The sequence below is a fragment of the Coregonus clupeaformis genome, chromosome 24 (genome assembly GCF_020615455.1).
Source record: "Coregonus clupeaformis isolate EN_2021a chromosome 24, ASM2061545v1, whole genome shotgun sequence".
In the NCBI taxonomy this organism is placed as follows: domain Eukaryota; kingdom Metazoa; phylum Chordata; class Actinopteri; order Salmoniformes; family Salmonidae; genus Coregonus; species Coregonus clupeaformis.
Window position 1 is genome coordinate 31,533,272 of NC_059215.1, and position 17,514 is coordinate 31,550,785.

Genomic DNA, 17,514 nt, shown 5'->3' on the forward strand with positions numbered 1-17,514 from the left:
CTATGGGCTATAGTAGTAAAGGCCAAATTCAATATTATATGAAAATAAATAAAAAATATTTAAAAACAATTATACCTAAAGGGGTCCTAAAATTCCAAATGAAATAGCTAAATGATCCATGGTATGACCATCTTAATACAATTCCATATGTTAGCTTTGCTTTTCTAAATAGTGTGGATAGATGTAAAGATAATAAATTATGACAAACCATGATGGCACATATTTATACACTAAGTATTCCTTGTTTTATTTATGTTATATTTTTTGCTAAATGTTTTATTTAAGGAATGAACATTGTACTATGAATGGATCAAATGAAATGGCATTACATTTGGTCTATAACAAGATGGATCGATTTTACTTTGGGAATAAACGTTATTATTCTTTGTATCATCGCCATAGCTTGGGTTTAAAAATGTAAGGGTCATTTTTCCAAAATTCCCTGGTTTTCCAGAAATCATAGTTGGAGGATTCCCGGATTTCCTGTTTATTCCTGCGTAATTCCAAGAATCTTCCAACCAGGATTTCTGAAAAACAGAGAATTTTGGGTAAGTTACTGGAATTTTGCAACCCTAGCCATAGCCCACTTGTTATTTTAAATCAATGTTTTTATCAGAGGAGGCTGGTGGGAGGAGCTATAGGAGGATGGGCTCATTGTAATGGCTGGAATGGAATTAATGGAACAGAGTCAACGTGGTTTCCATATATTTAATGTGTTGGATACCATTCTTATTTACTCCATTCCAGTCTTTACAATGAGCCCGTCCTCCTATCGCTCCTCCCACCAGCCTCCTCTGGTTTTTATATATCATGCTACTTTATATCCACACTAAATGTTGTCTCTGCAGATGACATGCCATCAGATGAGATTGTATGACAAATGGTAAATGCACTACGCTTAGCTAGTGTCGGGACCAGAGGGACTGTTTATTTGCCAAATAACATTATGGACACACCTGTTTTTAGTACATCTGCTGTGGAGGTTTAGGCATTGCTCTGAGCTTGTTGAGAAGTTTGTGAAAGCTTGACAAATGTAGGAAAGCAAGCCCAAGGCAAACAGCATAGGTCCCTTGGAAAGATAAAGCAGAGACCTCTGTTTTGTGCCTTGACATTACTCTTCAAAATAAAGGTCCCTTTGTTTTGTAAATCATTCAAATGTATCCATCTTATTTTTGTATAATTATCACTGTTGAAAATGTTTTAGAAGATATAATACAAAAGTGTTGTGTTATGTTCAATGATAGCATATTATATATACAATGCTCAAAAAAATAAAGGGAACACTAAAATAACACATCCTAGATCTGAATGAATGATATAATCTTATTAAATACTTTTTTCTTTACATAGTTGAATGTGCTGACAACAAAATCACACAAAAATTAACAATGGAAATCAAATTTATCAACCCATGGAGGTCTGGATTTGGAGTCACACTCAAAATTAAAGTGGAAAACCACACTACAGGCTGATCCAACTTTGATGTAATGTCCTTACAACAAGTCAAAATGAGGCTCAGTAGTGTGTGTGGCCTCCACGTGCCTGTATGACCTCCCTACAACGCCTGGGCATGCTCCTGATGAGGTGGCGGATGGTCTCCTGAGAGATCTCCTCCCAGACCTGGACTAAAGCATCCGCCAACTCCTGGACAGTCTGTGGTGCAACGTGGCGTTGGTGGATGGAGCGAGACATGATGTCCCAGATGTGCTCAATTGGATTCAGGTCTGGGGAACGGGCGGGCCAGTCCATAGCATCAATGCCTTCCTCTTGCAGGAACTGCTGACACACTCCAGCCACATGAGGTCTAGCATTGTCTTGCATTAGGAGGAACCCAGGGCCAACCGCACCAGCATAGGGGGTCTGAAGATCTCATCTCAGTACCTAATGGCAGTCAGGCTACCTCTGGCGAGCACATGGAGGGCTGTGCGGCCCCCCAAAGAAATGCCACCCCACACCATGACTGACCCACCACCAAACCAGTCATGCTGGAGGATGTTGCAGGCAGCAGAACGTTCTCCACGGCGTCTCCAGACTCTGTCACGTCTGTCACATGTGCTCAGTGTGAACCTGCTTTCATCTGTGAAGAGCACAGGGCGCCAGTGGCGAATTTGCCAATCTTGGTGTTCTCTGGCAAATGCCAAACGTCCTGCACGGTGTTGGGTTGTAAGCACAACCCCCACCTGTGGACGTCGGGCACTCATACCACCCTCATGGAGTCTGTTTCTGACCGTTTGAGCAGACACATGCACATTTGTGGCCTGCTGGAGGTCATTTTGCAGGGCTCTGGCAGTGCTCCTCCTGCTCCTCCTTGCACAAAGGCGGAGGTAGCGGTCCTGCTGCTGGGTTGTTGCCCTCCTACGGCCTCCTCCACGTCTCCTGATGTACTGGCCTGTCTCCTGGTAGCGCCTCCATGCTCTGGACACTACGCTGACAGACACAGCAAACCTTCTTGCCACAGCTCGCATTGATGTGCCATCCTGGATGAGCTGCACTACCTGAGCCACTTGTGTGGGTTGTAGACTCCGTCTCATGCTACCACTAGAGTGAAAGCACCGCCAGCATTCTAAAGTGACCAAAACATCAGCCAGGAAGCATAGGAACTGAGAAGTGGTCTGTGGTCACCACCTGCAGAACCACTCCTTTATTGGGGGTGTCTTGCTAATTGCCTATAATATCCACCTGTTGTCTATTCCATTTGCACAACAGAATGTGAAATGTATTGTCAATCAGTGTTGCTTCCTAAGTGGACAGTTTGATTTCACAGAAGTGTGATTGACTTGGAGTTACATTGTGTTGTTTAAGTGTTCCCTTTATTTTTTTGAGCAGTGTATATATAGATATATTGTCATAGTGCACAACTTCACCTTTCCAATGCTTGAGTTGTCCAGACTTACTCAAGACTCCCTGTTGCCTGGTACTAAAATGAGGACATGCATGGTCAGGCTGGCTGTGTAAGGTGTTCTGATGTGCCGGATACAGAGGGATTGCACGAGGTCCTGGTCCCAGTTTTCCACATTTGACTGGCTCTGGGAACCTAGCCCACACTTATAAACTACCAATTACCAATCAGACAAATCTTCCGCCACAGTGGAAAAATCTTCCCAGGGTTGTTATTCCATGGGCTGTCGCACCTGTTCTTATCACTGGGATAACAGTCACTGACAAGCCCAGGAGTCTAACCAGAGTTCCACAAGGGTCAGTTGCAGTGCCACTTAAGGTTTACAAGTGATCCTGACACTGTTAAGGAGAAAAGTCGCCAGGCACATCATTTGTGTTTGATTAGTTCCTGCACGGAACAGCTGCTCCTCCTGAAAATGTAGCACCTTCTCTCAATGGGTCGTTGCCATCTGTGGTGATCCTTCACTGAAGCAGACTACCGGAGTCTAATTCATAAAGAGTAACCCAACTTGACATGAGTGTGAGACTGGAGTGACAGGGCTTCGCTTTAGCGTAACCAACACTGGCGTCCCATTCACGCTGCCTGTCAGAATACATTCCCACCAGACACACTCCACATTGTGTGTAGAATTGTTGAATTAGTTATGAATGAATCACATATTTTATCTCAGGTTGAGGTTATTTTTGACTTCATGTATCAAAGTGGCTGTTATACAGATTTTTAATATTTTCTGGTGTTGTCCAATGCCGTAGCCCCCTCAGTTCATTATCTAACGATCGTTCTAGGCTATAGGAAGACCCCTATGTCACCAAAGGTAGTTTTTTTAGGATATCAAAGAGTTATGTTTGCCTCTCTGAGGAGCTTATGGCTAGTTCCTGCCATTTTTGCTGCAGAGGTACTTCAAAAAATATTGAGTTATAATAACATTTCACATTCACAGTAAACATCATGGCAAGATTCAGCCCTTCAGACAACCAGCACCATGCTTATACACTAGACTAGAGTAGTCCTACAATGCCATGCCCTTGTTCCTTGTTGTGCTGATGTACAGGCAACATGAACAGCAGACATCCACTTTAGAGAGCAGAGAGAATTCCTGCTTTACAGAATGTGTTGTACATTGACAAGCCCTGAGTCCTCCCCCTTTCCCTTGGAAGATCCATTGCAGAACGAATCTAATAGTGGGTTGAGTCATTTTCTGTTTTTTCTTGGTAGTCTGAGCATTGTGTCCTCTTGCTGCTGTCATGTCGAAGTGGAGGGATAGAGTGAGCAGTACTGTTGTCACTAGGCACAAGACACCCTACACACAACCACATCTCCACTTCATCGAACACTGATGTGAAAGCAACTGGACTTGTGAACACAAATTATAAAAATCATGCCGACCCCAACCAAACTGAGCTGGACCAGGCCGTCTCAGTAGAGCTTTGTTTGGTGTAGCTCAGTTTGGCTCAGTGTTTCAAAACCCTTGTTGTGGTAGGCATTCACCATATTGCTTTCCTTTAATCTGTGGCTTAAGGCCAGCAAAGATATGAGAGCAGCCATGGGCTCATTGAGATGCACCTCATCTCTGAAGGCACTGCAGACTCCTTGGAGGAGTGTTAGGATGTTATTAGCTCACTTCACCACTGCCCAGAAAGGTGTTTTTAGGATGTGTAATGATGGCCATTTGCAGTCTATGGGGAAGAAGAGCTAGGTGATATACTCAGGAAGTGTGGAGGCAGCCACACTACCGGGCTACTAGTTTTCAGGGTTTCGAAGTCTGGAGACTTGAGAGATTTTGGAGCAAAGTTAATTAAGTACAGATGGTGGCCTTCAATAGTTCATATACAGAACAAAAATCTAAACGCAAAAATTTAAACGATTTTACTGAGTTACAGTTCATATCAGGAAATCAGTCAATTAAAATCAATTCCTTAGGCCCTAATCTATGGATTTCACATGACTGAACAGGGGCGAAAACAAGCACACATCTAAATCGCTGTGAAATATATTTTAAATAAGATAAAATATCATCATCTGCTGGTGGACCAAAACTGTTGTTTGAAGCTAGTGGACTACCAGCTTAAAACGGCTGTAAAAACGATATTTGTTGTTTATTGTAAATATATTTCACAGCGATTTAGATGGTACAATGATTCCCTACACTATTCAGTGCTTGTTTTCTCACATAAACTGAAATTGAGCGAACAGTGTAGAAGTTTAGCAACCAGGAAATGATAGAGCGATTTCCACAAGATAACCCAGCCACAAAGTCAGAACAGCTTTCCCATTTTGACAACAGATGCCGGTCTGACGGGAGAAATCAATAGGTATTATCACAGCCAATCACAACACTGCCAGGTAAATAATACTGTGAAACACTATCATTCCACGATTAGCACTCAATATATTATGGACATTTTCTGAAATTGCAATGCAAAAATTCAAAAGAATCCTATGTGTAGCACCTTTAATACAATTTAAGAACATAGACAAATGTTGTCAATATACTTCCTGTAAATTATTCTCCGGACATATATGATATAGATCAGAGGTCTTCAATAGGCGGCCTGCGGGCGATTTGATTTGGCCCTCCAAGTTTTTAAAAAGTTTCTTTTAATTTTCAATGTTGGACAAAAAAGACCATAATCACCAGGAAATCAGCACAAAGTGATTTAAGTATTCCCACGCATAAATACAGAGACATATGTTATCGTATCTGAATGTAATCAAGGTTTGAAATTATGTTTTTGTCAAATACTATATCTGTTTGAGCTTCTTGCTGTAAATGTTCAGTGTACAAATTATTTATAATTATGTCCTGGCCCCCAACCATCTGCCCAAGAAAAAATCAGCCCATGGCTGAATGTAAACGCAACATGCAACAATTTTAAAGATTTTACTGAGTTACAGTTCATATAAGGAAATCAGTCAATTGAAATACATTCCTTAGGCCCTAATCTATGGATTTCACATGACTGGGCAGGGGCGCTGCCATTGGTGGGCATGGGAGAGCATAGGCCCACCCACTTGGCAGCCAGGCCCACCCACTGGGGAGCCAGGCCCAGCCAATCAGAATTAGTTTTTCCCCTCAAAAGGGCTTTATTACAGACATAAATACTCCTCAATTTCATCAGCTGTCTGGGTGGCTGGTCTCAGACGATCCTGCAGGTGAAGAAGCCGGATGTGGATGTCCTGTGCTGGCGTGGTTACACGTGGTCTGCGGTTATTAGGCCGGTTGTACGTACTGCCAAATTCTCTAAAACGAAGTTGGAGGCGGCTTATGGTAGAGAAATTAACATTCAATTCTCTGACAACAGCTCTGGTGGACATTCCTGCAGTCAGCATGCCAGTTGCACGCTCCCTCAACTTGAGACATCTGTGGCATTGTGTTGTGTGACAAAACTGCCCATTTTAGAGTGGCCTTTTATTGTCCCCAGAGCAAGGTGCACCTGTGTAATGATCATGCTGTTTAATCTACTTATTGATATGCCACACCTGTCAGGTGGATGGATTCTTGTGGCAAAGTAGAAATGCTCGCTAACAGGGATGTAAACAAATTTGTACACAAAATTGGAGCGAAATAAGCTTTTTGTGCGTATGGAACATTTCTGGGATATTTTATTTCAGCTCATGAAACATGGGACCAACACTTTACATGTTGCGTTTATATTTTTGTTCAGTATAGTTTGGGACCACTGATATAGATGATAGTTGATGCTAAAATCTTGAGTCCACAAATGTTTTCTATTCTACTTGCTATAACAATAGCATGTGTCATAATAGTATCACAAGAGTGGTTCACGACTTAAAGAGTTACATTGACTTCAACTGTTAAGTTGTATCAACATTTATCTTATAATGCAACTAAGTTGACATAACTTAAGGGGGTAACTCTTCTTTTGAAGTTAAAACAAGTACATATGTTTTTCTGTGTACTGAATATACATCAACTGACTGTACTAGCTACCTCTTTTAGGACTGCAGCCTAGGCAGCTCGGTGTCCCGATGCAGTCCATCCTGACTCCAAAGCACCCGGACACAGCTTTACTCCTGGTGGCCATGAGCAGGTCCTGCAGTCGGCTTCTCTAACTCCAGGCCCTGCTGTAGCTCTCTTCTGCAGCTGGCTCCTGGACGTCTGAGAGCAGATGCCTCTCTGGGTCCTCTGGGGCCACATCCCACCATGGGCTAGCCTGACTGTGTTCGGGCTCTGGGTTGGGGCCCTCGTAGTCCACTGCAGGATCCTCTGCTATGGCCACCGCAGCCAAGGTCTCCTAAAATCTCTCCAGTAGATTCGGTAGAACAGGGAATTGACATGGACGTCACAATATTTCACGACTTTATTTAGTTGCAGTATCCTGGGCACTGTTATGGTCATCTATCACAGACAAACAAGTTCCTGAAGCCATTGACATGAAGGCGATTCAAAATGTATTTACCTTCAAATACAAGAAACCTTCATTCCAATAAAACTCTAGATAATGTACACAAAATATGGTTTTGAAGAGCGCATATTAGGTCAGACATTTTCTCTTTGACTAGCTGTTATTAGATCACAAACGTTGCCAGGCCAACAACCATCCATCAATCCAATTCAACACAACTTTATTATCAATTCTACCAGGGACAAATAATCAGTGAGCCCTACCTACAGCAACTGACTGGACTAGTAGCTACCTATCTTCAATTGGGCCAAATTACTAGCAGGGTATGTCACGATCGTTAGACGGAGTAGACCAATGCGCAGCGTTAGTTGCAAACATACTTGAACTTTATTATCTTTAGTGATAATATAACAACAAAGCAACAAACGAAACGTGCAGTCCTACGGTTTACACAACCAACACGGAAACAAACCAAACGGAAACAAGATCCCACCAACACTAAGGGAAAACAGACTGTTTAAATATGGTTCCCAATCAGAGACAACCAGCAACAGCTGACACTCGTTGCCTCTGATTGGGAACCAATCTGGCCAACATAGAATCTACACACCCTGGCTCAACATATAGAGTCCCCAGAGCCAGGGTGTGACAGGGTATTTACATTTTAGGCATTTAGCAGACGCTCTTATCCAGAGCAACTTACAGTTAGTGAGTGCATACATTATTTTATATTTTATTTTTCATACTGGCCCCCCGTGGGAATCGAACCCACAACCCTGGCGTTGCAAACGCCATGCTCTACCAACTGAGCTACATCCCTGGTAGGGTCTGTCCAACACATGGGCTGCCATCAACGTCTGCTGACAAAGCAAGACCAGAAGTCCCCATGAGGCATGCCTGATTCCATTTAGGCTGTGGTTTGTTAGTGCTAAGGCAGGTTGTTAGCCAGGCACTCTCTTATATAGGCACTTAGAAATAAACATACACACCCACAGAGGAGACGATCTGGTGTCAGTGGCTCATCATTTTGTGGATTGTCTGAAGTGCATTCTGACACCTCTGTCTGATAAGGCTGCTGGTAAAATGTCCTTTTAAGTGGCGGCTGGCTGGTGACTGATGTGTGTGTGTGAGGATACTCATGGTAGGGCTCAGGATCAGTCTTAGGGGCCTGCGCTCAGACATAGCTGTGCTTTGCCGGGAATGGATCCGCTACACAAATACTTGGCATTGCTCTCGCTCCAAACCCTAAATATACCATAGTGGGTTAAAAGCATGCTCTGCTAGTCTATATATAGTGGGGGTTTATTCATGAAACTTTTCTCCAGGTTAGAATAGAATACTGTTTTAGGGAATGTTGATTGCATCATACTGGCTTACTTGGCAAACATAACATACATAGAGACATCACAAGACATAATGACAAGGCAAAAATACACAAATAAGTACGGTGTTAGGTATAGTCCTAGAAAGCCTGTAGGTACCTCATTGAACATTCAATAACCTTTAGCTCTGTCTATATGGTGTACAATCCAAACCTTTAACTGAGCAAACACTGATGTTGGCCTAGTTTAGAATGGTTAAAGCATCCTTAAAAGAAGTAGAATATCTTCCTTTGAGTGTGTGGACCCCCTTTATAGTGTTTTCTCTTGGAGTTTCCTAATCATCTTGCATGGCCCAAAAGAGAGAGAGACCTATGAGAGGCCATGTTTGACTTGATTCATCTTGAGTGGTGGTATTTATGAGTCGTCAATAATAAATAGTCTACTTGTGAATAAGTCATGTTGTGGCAATAGTTACCAGGCCCTCCTATCAGTATTATGGTAAAGCATGTGAATTATCTGCTAATGGGACTGTTGTTGGGCATTCACTGATATATGGATGAGACTTGGGTGCTCCATATCAGACTCCATATCTCATGTCCTATCCATGTCTGGCCAGAGTCATGGGTTTGTCAACGTTGTGAAATCATGGAACCATTGAACCAAAGTATAAAGTTACACGTCCAAAATAGGTTTGGACGAGTCAGAGGGGTAGCCAAAGCCTATATCCCGAGCGTTCTCTTTCCATGGTGCTGAAATAACAATAGCAGTGCCGAAGACGGTGTTGAAGCAAACCTCGAATTTGAGGTTTATTCCTTGTGATTTTACTTAGCACCAAGTAGTTTTTATTTGCTTCTCTAGTAATGTATTGTTCTGTGGGGTTTGATTGTTCTGTGAGGGTCACCCTGCTAGGTCTCTTGTGAGTTAGTAGGGTATGGTCAGGTCATCCCAACTGATAAGCATCTGGCTCAATTTGGCTTATGATAGGCCTATGAATAGGATCCCAAGGTGGTTTAGGGAAACTTCACAACTCATTATTTTCCTCATTGATTATTCAGTCTGAGCCTATGACTTAGGCATTCTGTAATTTTGAATAAAAAAAATTCTAATGGATGGTATAGAAAGTAACCAGATAAAACATTTTATGCGCAATTGTAAACATTTATTGTACACCAATGACACCGGTTCAAATAAATATATTGCCAATAATCTAAATGTAATAAATATAAAATAAATAGGTAGCCTACAGACTATAAATAAGAATACACTTTGGTAAGTAATGACTTTGCTGTTCCAGGTAATGTGTAAGACTTCATCTTCTCTTTGGATCTGAAAATAGAGAAAACAAGAAATTAGCCAACACAATTTTGTCTCTTAACATAGCTCTCACAATGGATATTGTCAACTTAGCCACGCAGTTTCGGAGTGGACAACTTGGACTCTATTTGGTTAAGAGATTTTGTCTGATGCACAGTATCCTATGATCTTAACCTTAACTATACCCACTGTCTTTGCCAACCATGTTGCATCCAAGAGAGCTCATTGAGCCGATTCGGTCTATCCTTCGCCCGAAGCAGCCTGAGGATCTCTTCGATGTTGAGTCGTTTCGGACAGTTTTCAGGTCACGAGCCGAGAGGAACTCTCTTATTGCGGATTTGTCGAGTCGTGTTTGTTGTTGCTCTCTCTCATCTGCTGCAACCATTGCGATGTCTTCGAGAGTCATGTTGTCCAACTTTTCTGTGGCGACCCGATCGACCTCGCTCCGCTCAGGAATGGACTCTTCAAGTCGATGGAGAAGTACCTACAATGCCAAAAGCAAGTTTGAACAAACGGTTTCAATTGTATCTATCCTTGGGCTTCAACGTATAAGAAATATATCCCTCAAAGGTGTATATGAGCCTGTAGGCCTATAGCCTAAAAAGGACTTACCTTTAAGACATCTATGTCATCATTGGTCAGTAACTCATTGTAGACAGGATATGCGCTGAGCAGCGGCAGATTTAAGAACAGGAGAAGGCCAAAAAGAGGAATGTTGGAGAGCTGCATTATTCTCTTTCTTCTTCAGTGAAGGTGAAGTGGTGTGTAAAGCTTATTTATTTTCCTCGCAGTTGTCGTTGTTTCTACACACCTACCGCATGGTCTTTTATATCTAGTCTGACACGCACAGTTATGCGAGGAATTGGAGTTGCATGCCAACACCTGATTGTGATAACAGTAGCTGTCGGAAATGACTCCTTTTAAAGCGTTGTCTTCCTAGATAATGGGGCATACCCATGACATAGGCATAGTCAGAGAAATCCTTTCTTTAGAAACACACGTTCATAAATTGGCTCACATATTGTAAGAGATTGTTGACTTGGAGTAGGCCTACTGGAAGTCATACGCTTAACACAGGCTTTGCCAACAGCTGGCCGCTGTCTAGCATTGAGGACAGGCCTTGTGCCTTGTTTAATGTTACTAAAGTTGGCGATATTCATGATTAAGTTCTCAGTAAACCACAATGATTCAATGACCAAATATATGTCACAGGCCTATATGGGTTTTAGGTAACCCATATGCATAAAAGTGAGTTTAATGAGATATACCCAGGGGTGTACTGGGACAAAAATTCAGCCCTGGCATTTCAGCCACACCAGCCCACAACACTGCATGCGTACACACATGCAGAAACGCTACTGACACATAACATCTGGATAAGAGTGTCTGCTAAATGACGAAAATGTAAATGAAAATGTTAATAACATATGCAACTATAGTACAGCGTTTCTCAACTTTTACTGTACCAGTGACCGGTGAAACATATTCCTCCTTTTTTAACCAGCTCTTTTTAACCAGCTCATGTTTAAGACAAATACAACATGTAAAAGCACCACTACAACTCACCACTATAACTGTGTCTCTGTTGCCTCCCTGTTGTGCAGTCTGTCTCTGCATCTTCTCTGCTGTCACTCTGTCTCTGTTTTTGCTTCTCCTTGCACTCCTCTGTTGTCTGTCTGTCTGTCACTCCTAAGTGTTCATTGCTATTACATACAGTATAGAGGCAACATATTAAGGAACTGGCAGAGCATCTGTGTCTCTTTGTTTTCTTCCTACCTCCACTGCACTCACCTCTTGAGCTGTCTCTGCTAACCCTAGCATCCTTTCCCACAGCACTGGTACCAGAAGACCAGGGGACCATACTACCTGTGCTAGGCCCAGAAACATCCTAGTTGTGAATGAATAAACACATGTATTAGATACAAAATAAAGGTTACTGAATAAATGCCAAATAGATGACCATTGGCTCATAATACCTTATGAAAGCCTAACTACTTATATTGAAAATATAAGTGCCTGGCTGTCATACATGTTCCCCCCTATCCTAAGGGTTAATTACTGTTACATATATAATATATCAATAAACTGGCAGTACATGTGTCAGTGTGTGTCTCTCTCTTTCTGTCTGTGCGGTAACACTTTATTTTAAGAGTCCATAATAAACTATTTATAAGGCATTTACAAACCGTTTGCTCAACATTTATTAATCATTACTCGCACATTTGTAAATGTTAGTAAGCTAGTTATTCACACATGTACACAGTGCCTTCGGAAAGTATTCAGACCCCTTGACTTTTTCCACATTTTGTTACGTTACAGCCTTATTCTAAAATTAATTTAATTGTTTTTTCCCCCTCATCAATCTACACACAATACCCCATAATGACAAAGCAAAAACAGGTTTTTTGAAATGTTTGCTAATTTATTCAAAATAAAAAACTGAAATATCCCATTTACAAAAGTATTCTGACACTTTACTCAGTACTTTGTTGAAGCACCTTTGGCAGCGATTACAGCCTCGAGTCTTCCTGGGTATGACACTACAAGCTTGGCACACCTGTATTCGGGGAGTTTCTCCCATTCCTCTGCAGATCCTCTCAAGCTCTGTCAGGTTGGATGGGAACGTTGCTGCACAGCTATTTTCAGGTCTCTCCAGAGATGTTAGATTGGGTTCAAGTCCGGGCTCTGGCTGGGCCACTCAAGGACATTCAGAGACTTGTCCCAAAGCCACTCCTGTGTTGTCTTGGCTGTGTGCTTAGGGTCGTTGTCCTGTTGGAAGATGAACCTTCGCCCCAGTCTGAGGTCCTGTGGGCTCTGTAGCAGGTTTTCATCAAGGATCTCTCTGTACTTTGCTCCATTCATCTTTGCCTTGATCCTGACTAGTCTCCCAGTCCCTGCCACTGAAAAACATCCCCACAGCATGATGCTGACACCACCATGCTTCACCGCAGGGATGGTGCCAGGTTTCCTCCAGAAGTGATGCTTGGCATTCAGGCCAAAGAGTTCAATATTGGTTTCATCAGACCAGAGAATCTTGTTTCTCATGGTCTGAGAGTCTTTAGGTGCCTTTTGGCAAACTCCAAGCGGGCTATCATGTGCCTTTTACTGAGGAGTGGCTTCCGTCTGGCCATAAAGGCCTGATTGGTGGAGTGCTGCAGAGATGGTTGTCCTTCTGGAAGGTTCTCCCATCTCCACAGAGGAACTCTAGAGCTCTGTCAGAGTGACCATCAGGTTCTTGGTCACTTCCCTGACCAAGGCCCTTCTCCCCGATTGCTCAGTTTGGCTGAGCGGCCAGCTCTAGGAAGAGTCTTGGTGGTTCCAAACTTCTTCCATTTAAGAATGATGGAGGCCACTGTGTTCTTGGTGACCTTCAATGCTGCAGAAATGTTTTGGTACCCTTCCCCAGATCTGTGCCTCGACACAATCCTGTCTCGGAGCTCTACGGACAATTCCTTCGAACTCATGGCTTGGTTTTTGCTCTGACATGCACTGTCAACTGTGGGACCTTATATAGACAGGTGTGTGCCTTTCCAAATCATGTCCAATCAATTGAATTTACCACAGGTGAACTCCAATGAAGTTGTAGAAACATCAAGGATGATCAATGGAAACAGGATGCACCTGAGCTCAATTTCGAGTCTTATAGCAAAGGGTCTGAATACTTATGTAAATAAGGTATTTCTGTTTTTTGTTTTTACTAAATGTGCTACAATTTCTAAAAACCTGTTTTCACTTTGTCATTATGGGGTATTGTGTGTAGATTGCTGAGGATTTTATTTATTTAATCCATTTTAGAATAAGGCTGTAATGTAACAAAATGTGGAAAAAGTCAAGGGGTCTGAATACTTTCCGAAGGCACTGTATACTTCCTTAAACATCATGTGTTGTGTGCTTGTTCTTTTACCAGGTACTGCAGGAATGTCTACCAATGGCATGCCCATATTTTTGTGAGAAATGACACTGGTAAGTCAAAACATTTATAAAGTATTCATAAAGTATAAATAGCACTCACCTTAGATTAAGGACTGCAAAAATACTTTACTAATGCCTTATAAATTGTTTATTACGGACCTTAACATAAAGTGTTACCCATCCTAGTTGTGAATGAAAAAACACATATATTAGACAAAGAAGAAAATCACTGAATAAATGCCTTTTAGATTACCATTGGCTTATATAATATCTTATAACAGCCTACTACATATTTCAAATTAGTGCATGTCAAGTGTTCCCCCTGTCCACTTAGTTAATGTGTGCTGTGATGACGCTGACTCAGTAGCTCTTGTCAGAAACGCATTTTATTGAATTCCCCTTATAAATTCTTTAGTTCGTTCATGTTTCCCCATATATCTAGTAATTCATTTCTCCTAAATGTATATACTGTTGTTCTTTTCCTCTTTTGCCAGTGTCATTAGTATTTACTGTGAGCAAGGTTACTTATGTGTCGAGGAAATCTTTGGTCAAGTTGCATTGTGGCGCATTTAAGTTTCATATTTAAATGCAGTAATGTATCCTTTTGCAATCCTCCAAGTGGATGCGATGTTCAGGTGCACATGAACACTTGCTACACTGACGAGAAAAAAAATGTTTATTTCCTTATTGTAATGCATCCTGTGTTTGAAGTTCGCAAGTCTCGGAGCTCCATGCCTTGTCTGTCATGTACGTGCGTAATGGGAGCACGGGCGGGTGCACGGCTCCATAAGTAATACGTTTTGCTGCTGCTTGTTGGCCTGCAGAACTATTGTTATTAAATATGCCTTTGTAGATTATATAAATATTAATTGGATTTCTCCATTCACCTGGAACCACCTTTCACTGATAATAATCTGGACACTATTTTGCACCTGATCCTGCTGCCTCCTGCTAATTACTGCGCTTAAGGCTGCTCCAACATCTGGTCACATGTGCATTTTAATATATTTTAATAATTTAGACATAATTTAGCTCGTGTGTGTGTGTCTAAGGTGGGGTGTGTGCTGGGCCCTGGGCCTGGGCTGATGCTCTCTCTACAGACCTGCCATATAGATTTTGAAGTTGGACTATTGTTGTGTCGATGTGGAATAATAGACTGCTGCATCTGCCACGTTCTTGTTTCTGAATTTACATTGACTTTTGTAGTGTCAGTAACTTTTCTTTTAACAGTAACCAATGGGAGACTTTCCAGTTTACTGGTCCAACAGCAAGAGTTGGGCTTATAATTAGAAGGAATTCGTTAACTGTGTCATACTACTTGTCTACAAGAATGCGAAATATTGTTGATAATTCGTTTTATCATAATAATCCTCAGATTATTTGGACTTCATGTGCTGTCTTTGCAGCGCTGGTTGAGTGCATAAACTATTCCTTGTATTGCAGTAAGTAGTTATCAGTATGACTTGAATTGATCTCATTATCTTTCTCTCTGTGTGACAACTAATGTGACTAACTATGGAAGGCTATAATGTATTTAATTAATAAAACGTATATGATTGGATAATTGATAGTTATGATAATAAAGCAAAGCGTTCCATATCTAATAATTTATTAAAAATAATACCATCTCACAACATGATCAAACATATACATCGATTTGATACACACAAGTGAACAATACTGTACAGGCGCAAACAAATAACAAATACTTTGTATTAGGTATTTCTGGAGAGTGCAATTAGCAATCATATATCCCTTTTTCGAAGTAGAAATACAATATGCATGTCTAATTGTCACTGATAGTCTAGAAACAAACCAACCCAGAAATTAAGAGATTGAATTTCGTATGTTTTAATATCGAAATTATTTAGTATACATTCGTTTATGAAATGTTTTTCTTCTATTGTTTGAAGGGAAGAAATGCATTCTCCAGAATGGGAGGGAGAGTTCCACAGAGGTCAGAAATGGCGCAGTTTCGTGACGTCCATGAATGGGCGTTGTTCTTCAGTTCCAAGATATTCTCTTCTTGTTACCTGCAAATACAAATTAAAATCATATCATAATCTACTCATTATTTTCATTTTTAGTGGTTATATTGTTAGTCAAACATCACCATGCAGAAGTTCAACTCATAGCCCTAAATTGTATCAATTAATAAAGAATATACAGCCCTTTCTTGATTATAATAATGTAATGGAGTTAATATCGATGTGTGTGTGATCTTGCAACAACCTTTATGTTATATCTTACAATAGACAGAGCTATGCGTAAAATCAATTCGTGCGTAAAACCAATACATTTTACGCATACCTTTTAGCCTCAAAGTATGGACTTATTTCCACACAAATTGACATCGTACTACATTCTTGAGCTTATTTATTTGTTTAAAGGCATTCCACTCAAATAATTGCCATCAGATATACCAGTCTTGACGTTATTGCACCCCAGTCCGCTCCACGAGCCGATTCTCTCAATCCGGTTACCGAAACAACTGTTGAACGATTTGGCCGTCCTCCTCAAACCGATTAGATCTTTCAGGTGTGACACCACAGGGCTTTCGGTGGCAATTCTTTTGGGTGCGTTCATTACCATTCTCTCCTCCTGCCCCCGGATCGCCGCGGGCGAGTTCTCAATGTCCTCCATATCGGCTGCGTCCACGTCCTCAGACTTAGACGGATAAAGGTCATTTTCCTCATTAACGGTCAACTTGTCCTCGAGCCGCTGGATCAGGTCCTATAAGTGAACAAATGGCGCGTATTAATGTCACATAGTCATAACGTATTACTTTGAAAGGTGATTTTAATATAGAATGTAGGCCTGTGCGCATAGAATGTATGCTTATGTCTCCAGTTACTTTTTGTCTGCAGAAATTACACAATTCTAAGAACTTCAATTAACTTGATTGCCTTTTTTATGTTTTTGAACTGCTTCTAACTGTATGTCTTACCTTCAGATTATCCAACTCCTGAACATTCCTACTGGCATACAGATTTCCCCAGCTCACACTGTGGGTCATTATTAATATGATATATCCAAAGAAAATATACAATTTTGCCATTCCGATATCAATCCCAGCGGTCTTTTTGAGGTGTTTCAGATATCCCGTTCAGTGTTTTAATGACGGGATGACTAGGGGGGCTTTTTATGTAGAGCCCGTGCCTCGGATAGTAGCCTACTTATCAAGGACTGCATGTTATGACATAATTCAGCTTGACATTCCGTCGCCTTGACAGTGATAAGGGAGCAGGGTTGTGTGCGGCGTCCGACTGCCTTTTAAGATAATATTTTGTTTGGACCATTATTTGGACTGGATAACTATTGGTAACTATTGAGGTGTCATGTTTTTATTTTGTCTTTGGGGATGAGAGGAGGAGGAGGGTGAGGATGGGAGATTAAGAATAGGTCAGGTGGAGGATGGAGAGGTGAGAAGGAAGTTGCGATAGGCTACTGATCGCTGTTGGGAGTTATGATGATGATTTTGGCTAGTCAGAAACAGATGCTTCACTTGCTTGGGTGAGGAGAGTGTAAGTCTCGGTATGCCAGACCAAGATTGTAAAAAAAACCCGGAAACAATAAACTCACAACAAAGTAATTTATTATGCAAAATATTTATTTCGCCGCATTAGGCTACAATCTATCGCAAGTCTGCACGTTCTTTTTCTTACAACAAAATAAATAGATAAATACATTCAACAATAGT

At 41.4% G+C, this 17,514-nt stretch overlaps 3 protein-coding genes across 3 annotated transcripts; all 3 read right to left on the minus strand.

Moving 5' to 3' along the window:
- Positions 1–81: 81 nt before the first annotated feature.
- Positions 82–8,448, minus strand: LOC123481816 (natriuretic peptides A-like). Its single transcript, XM_045206915.1, has 5 exons — positions 8,403–8,448; positions 8,073–8,194; positions 7,064–7,155; positions 6,852–6,964; positions 82–527 (listed from the first exon to the last, which is right to left on the minus strand). The coding sequence occupies exons 1-5, from the start codon at positions 8,446–8,448 to the stop codon at positions 391–393; spliced, it is 510 nt and encodes a 169-aa protein (XP_045062850.1). The 3' UTR covers positions 82–390.
- A 1,277-nt stretch (positions 8,449–9,725) lies between these two features.
- Positions 9,726–10,707, minus strand: LOC121537484 (brain natriuretic peptide). Its single transcript, XM_041845106.2, has 3 exons — positions 10,515–10,707; positions 10,092–10,386; positions 9,726–9,914 (listed from the first exon to the last, which is right to left on the minus strand). The coding sequence occupies exons 1-3, from the start codon at positions 10,629–10,631 to the stop codon at positions 9,898–9,900; spliced, it is 429 nt and encodes a 142-aa protein (XP_041701040.1). The 5' UTR covers positions 10,632–10,707; the 3' UTR covers positions 9,726–9,897.
- A 4,699-nt stretch (positions 10,708–15,406) lies between these two features.
- LOC121537483 (ventricular natriuretic peptide) lies at positions 15,407–16,944 on the minus strand. Its single transcript, XM_041845105.2, has 3 exons — positions 16,762–16,944; positions 16,238–16,547; positions 15,407–15,847 (listed from the first exon to the last, which is right to left on the minus strand). The coding sequence occupies exons 1-3, from the start codon at positions 16,870–16,872 to the stop codon at positions 15,819–15,821; spliced, it is 450 nt and encodes a 149-aa protein (XP_041701039.1). The 5' UTR covers positions 16,873–16,944; the 3' UTR covers positions 15,407–15,818.
- Between the last annotated feature and the right edge of the window lie 570 nt (positions 16,945–17,514).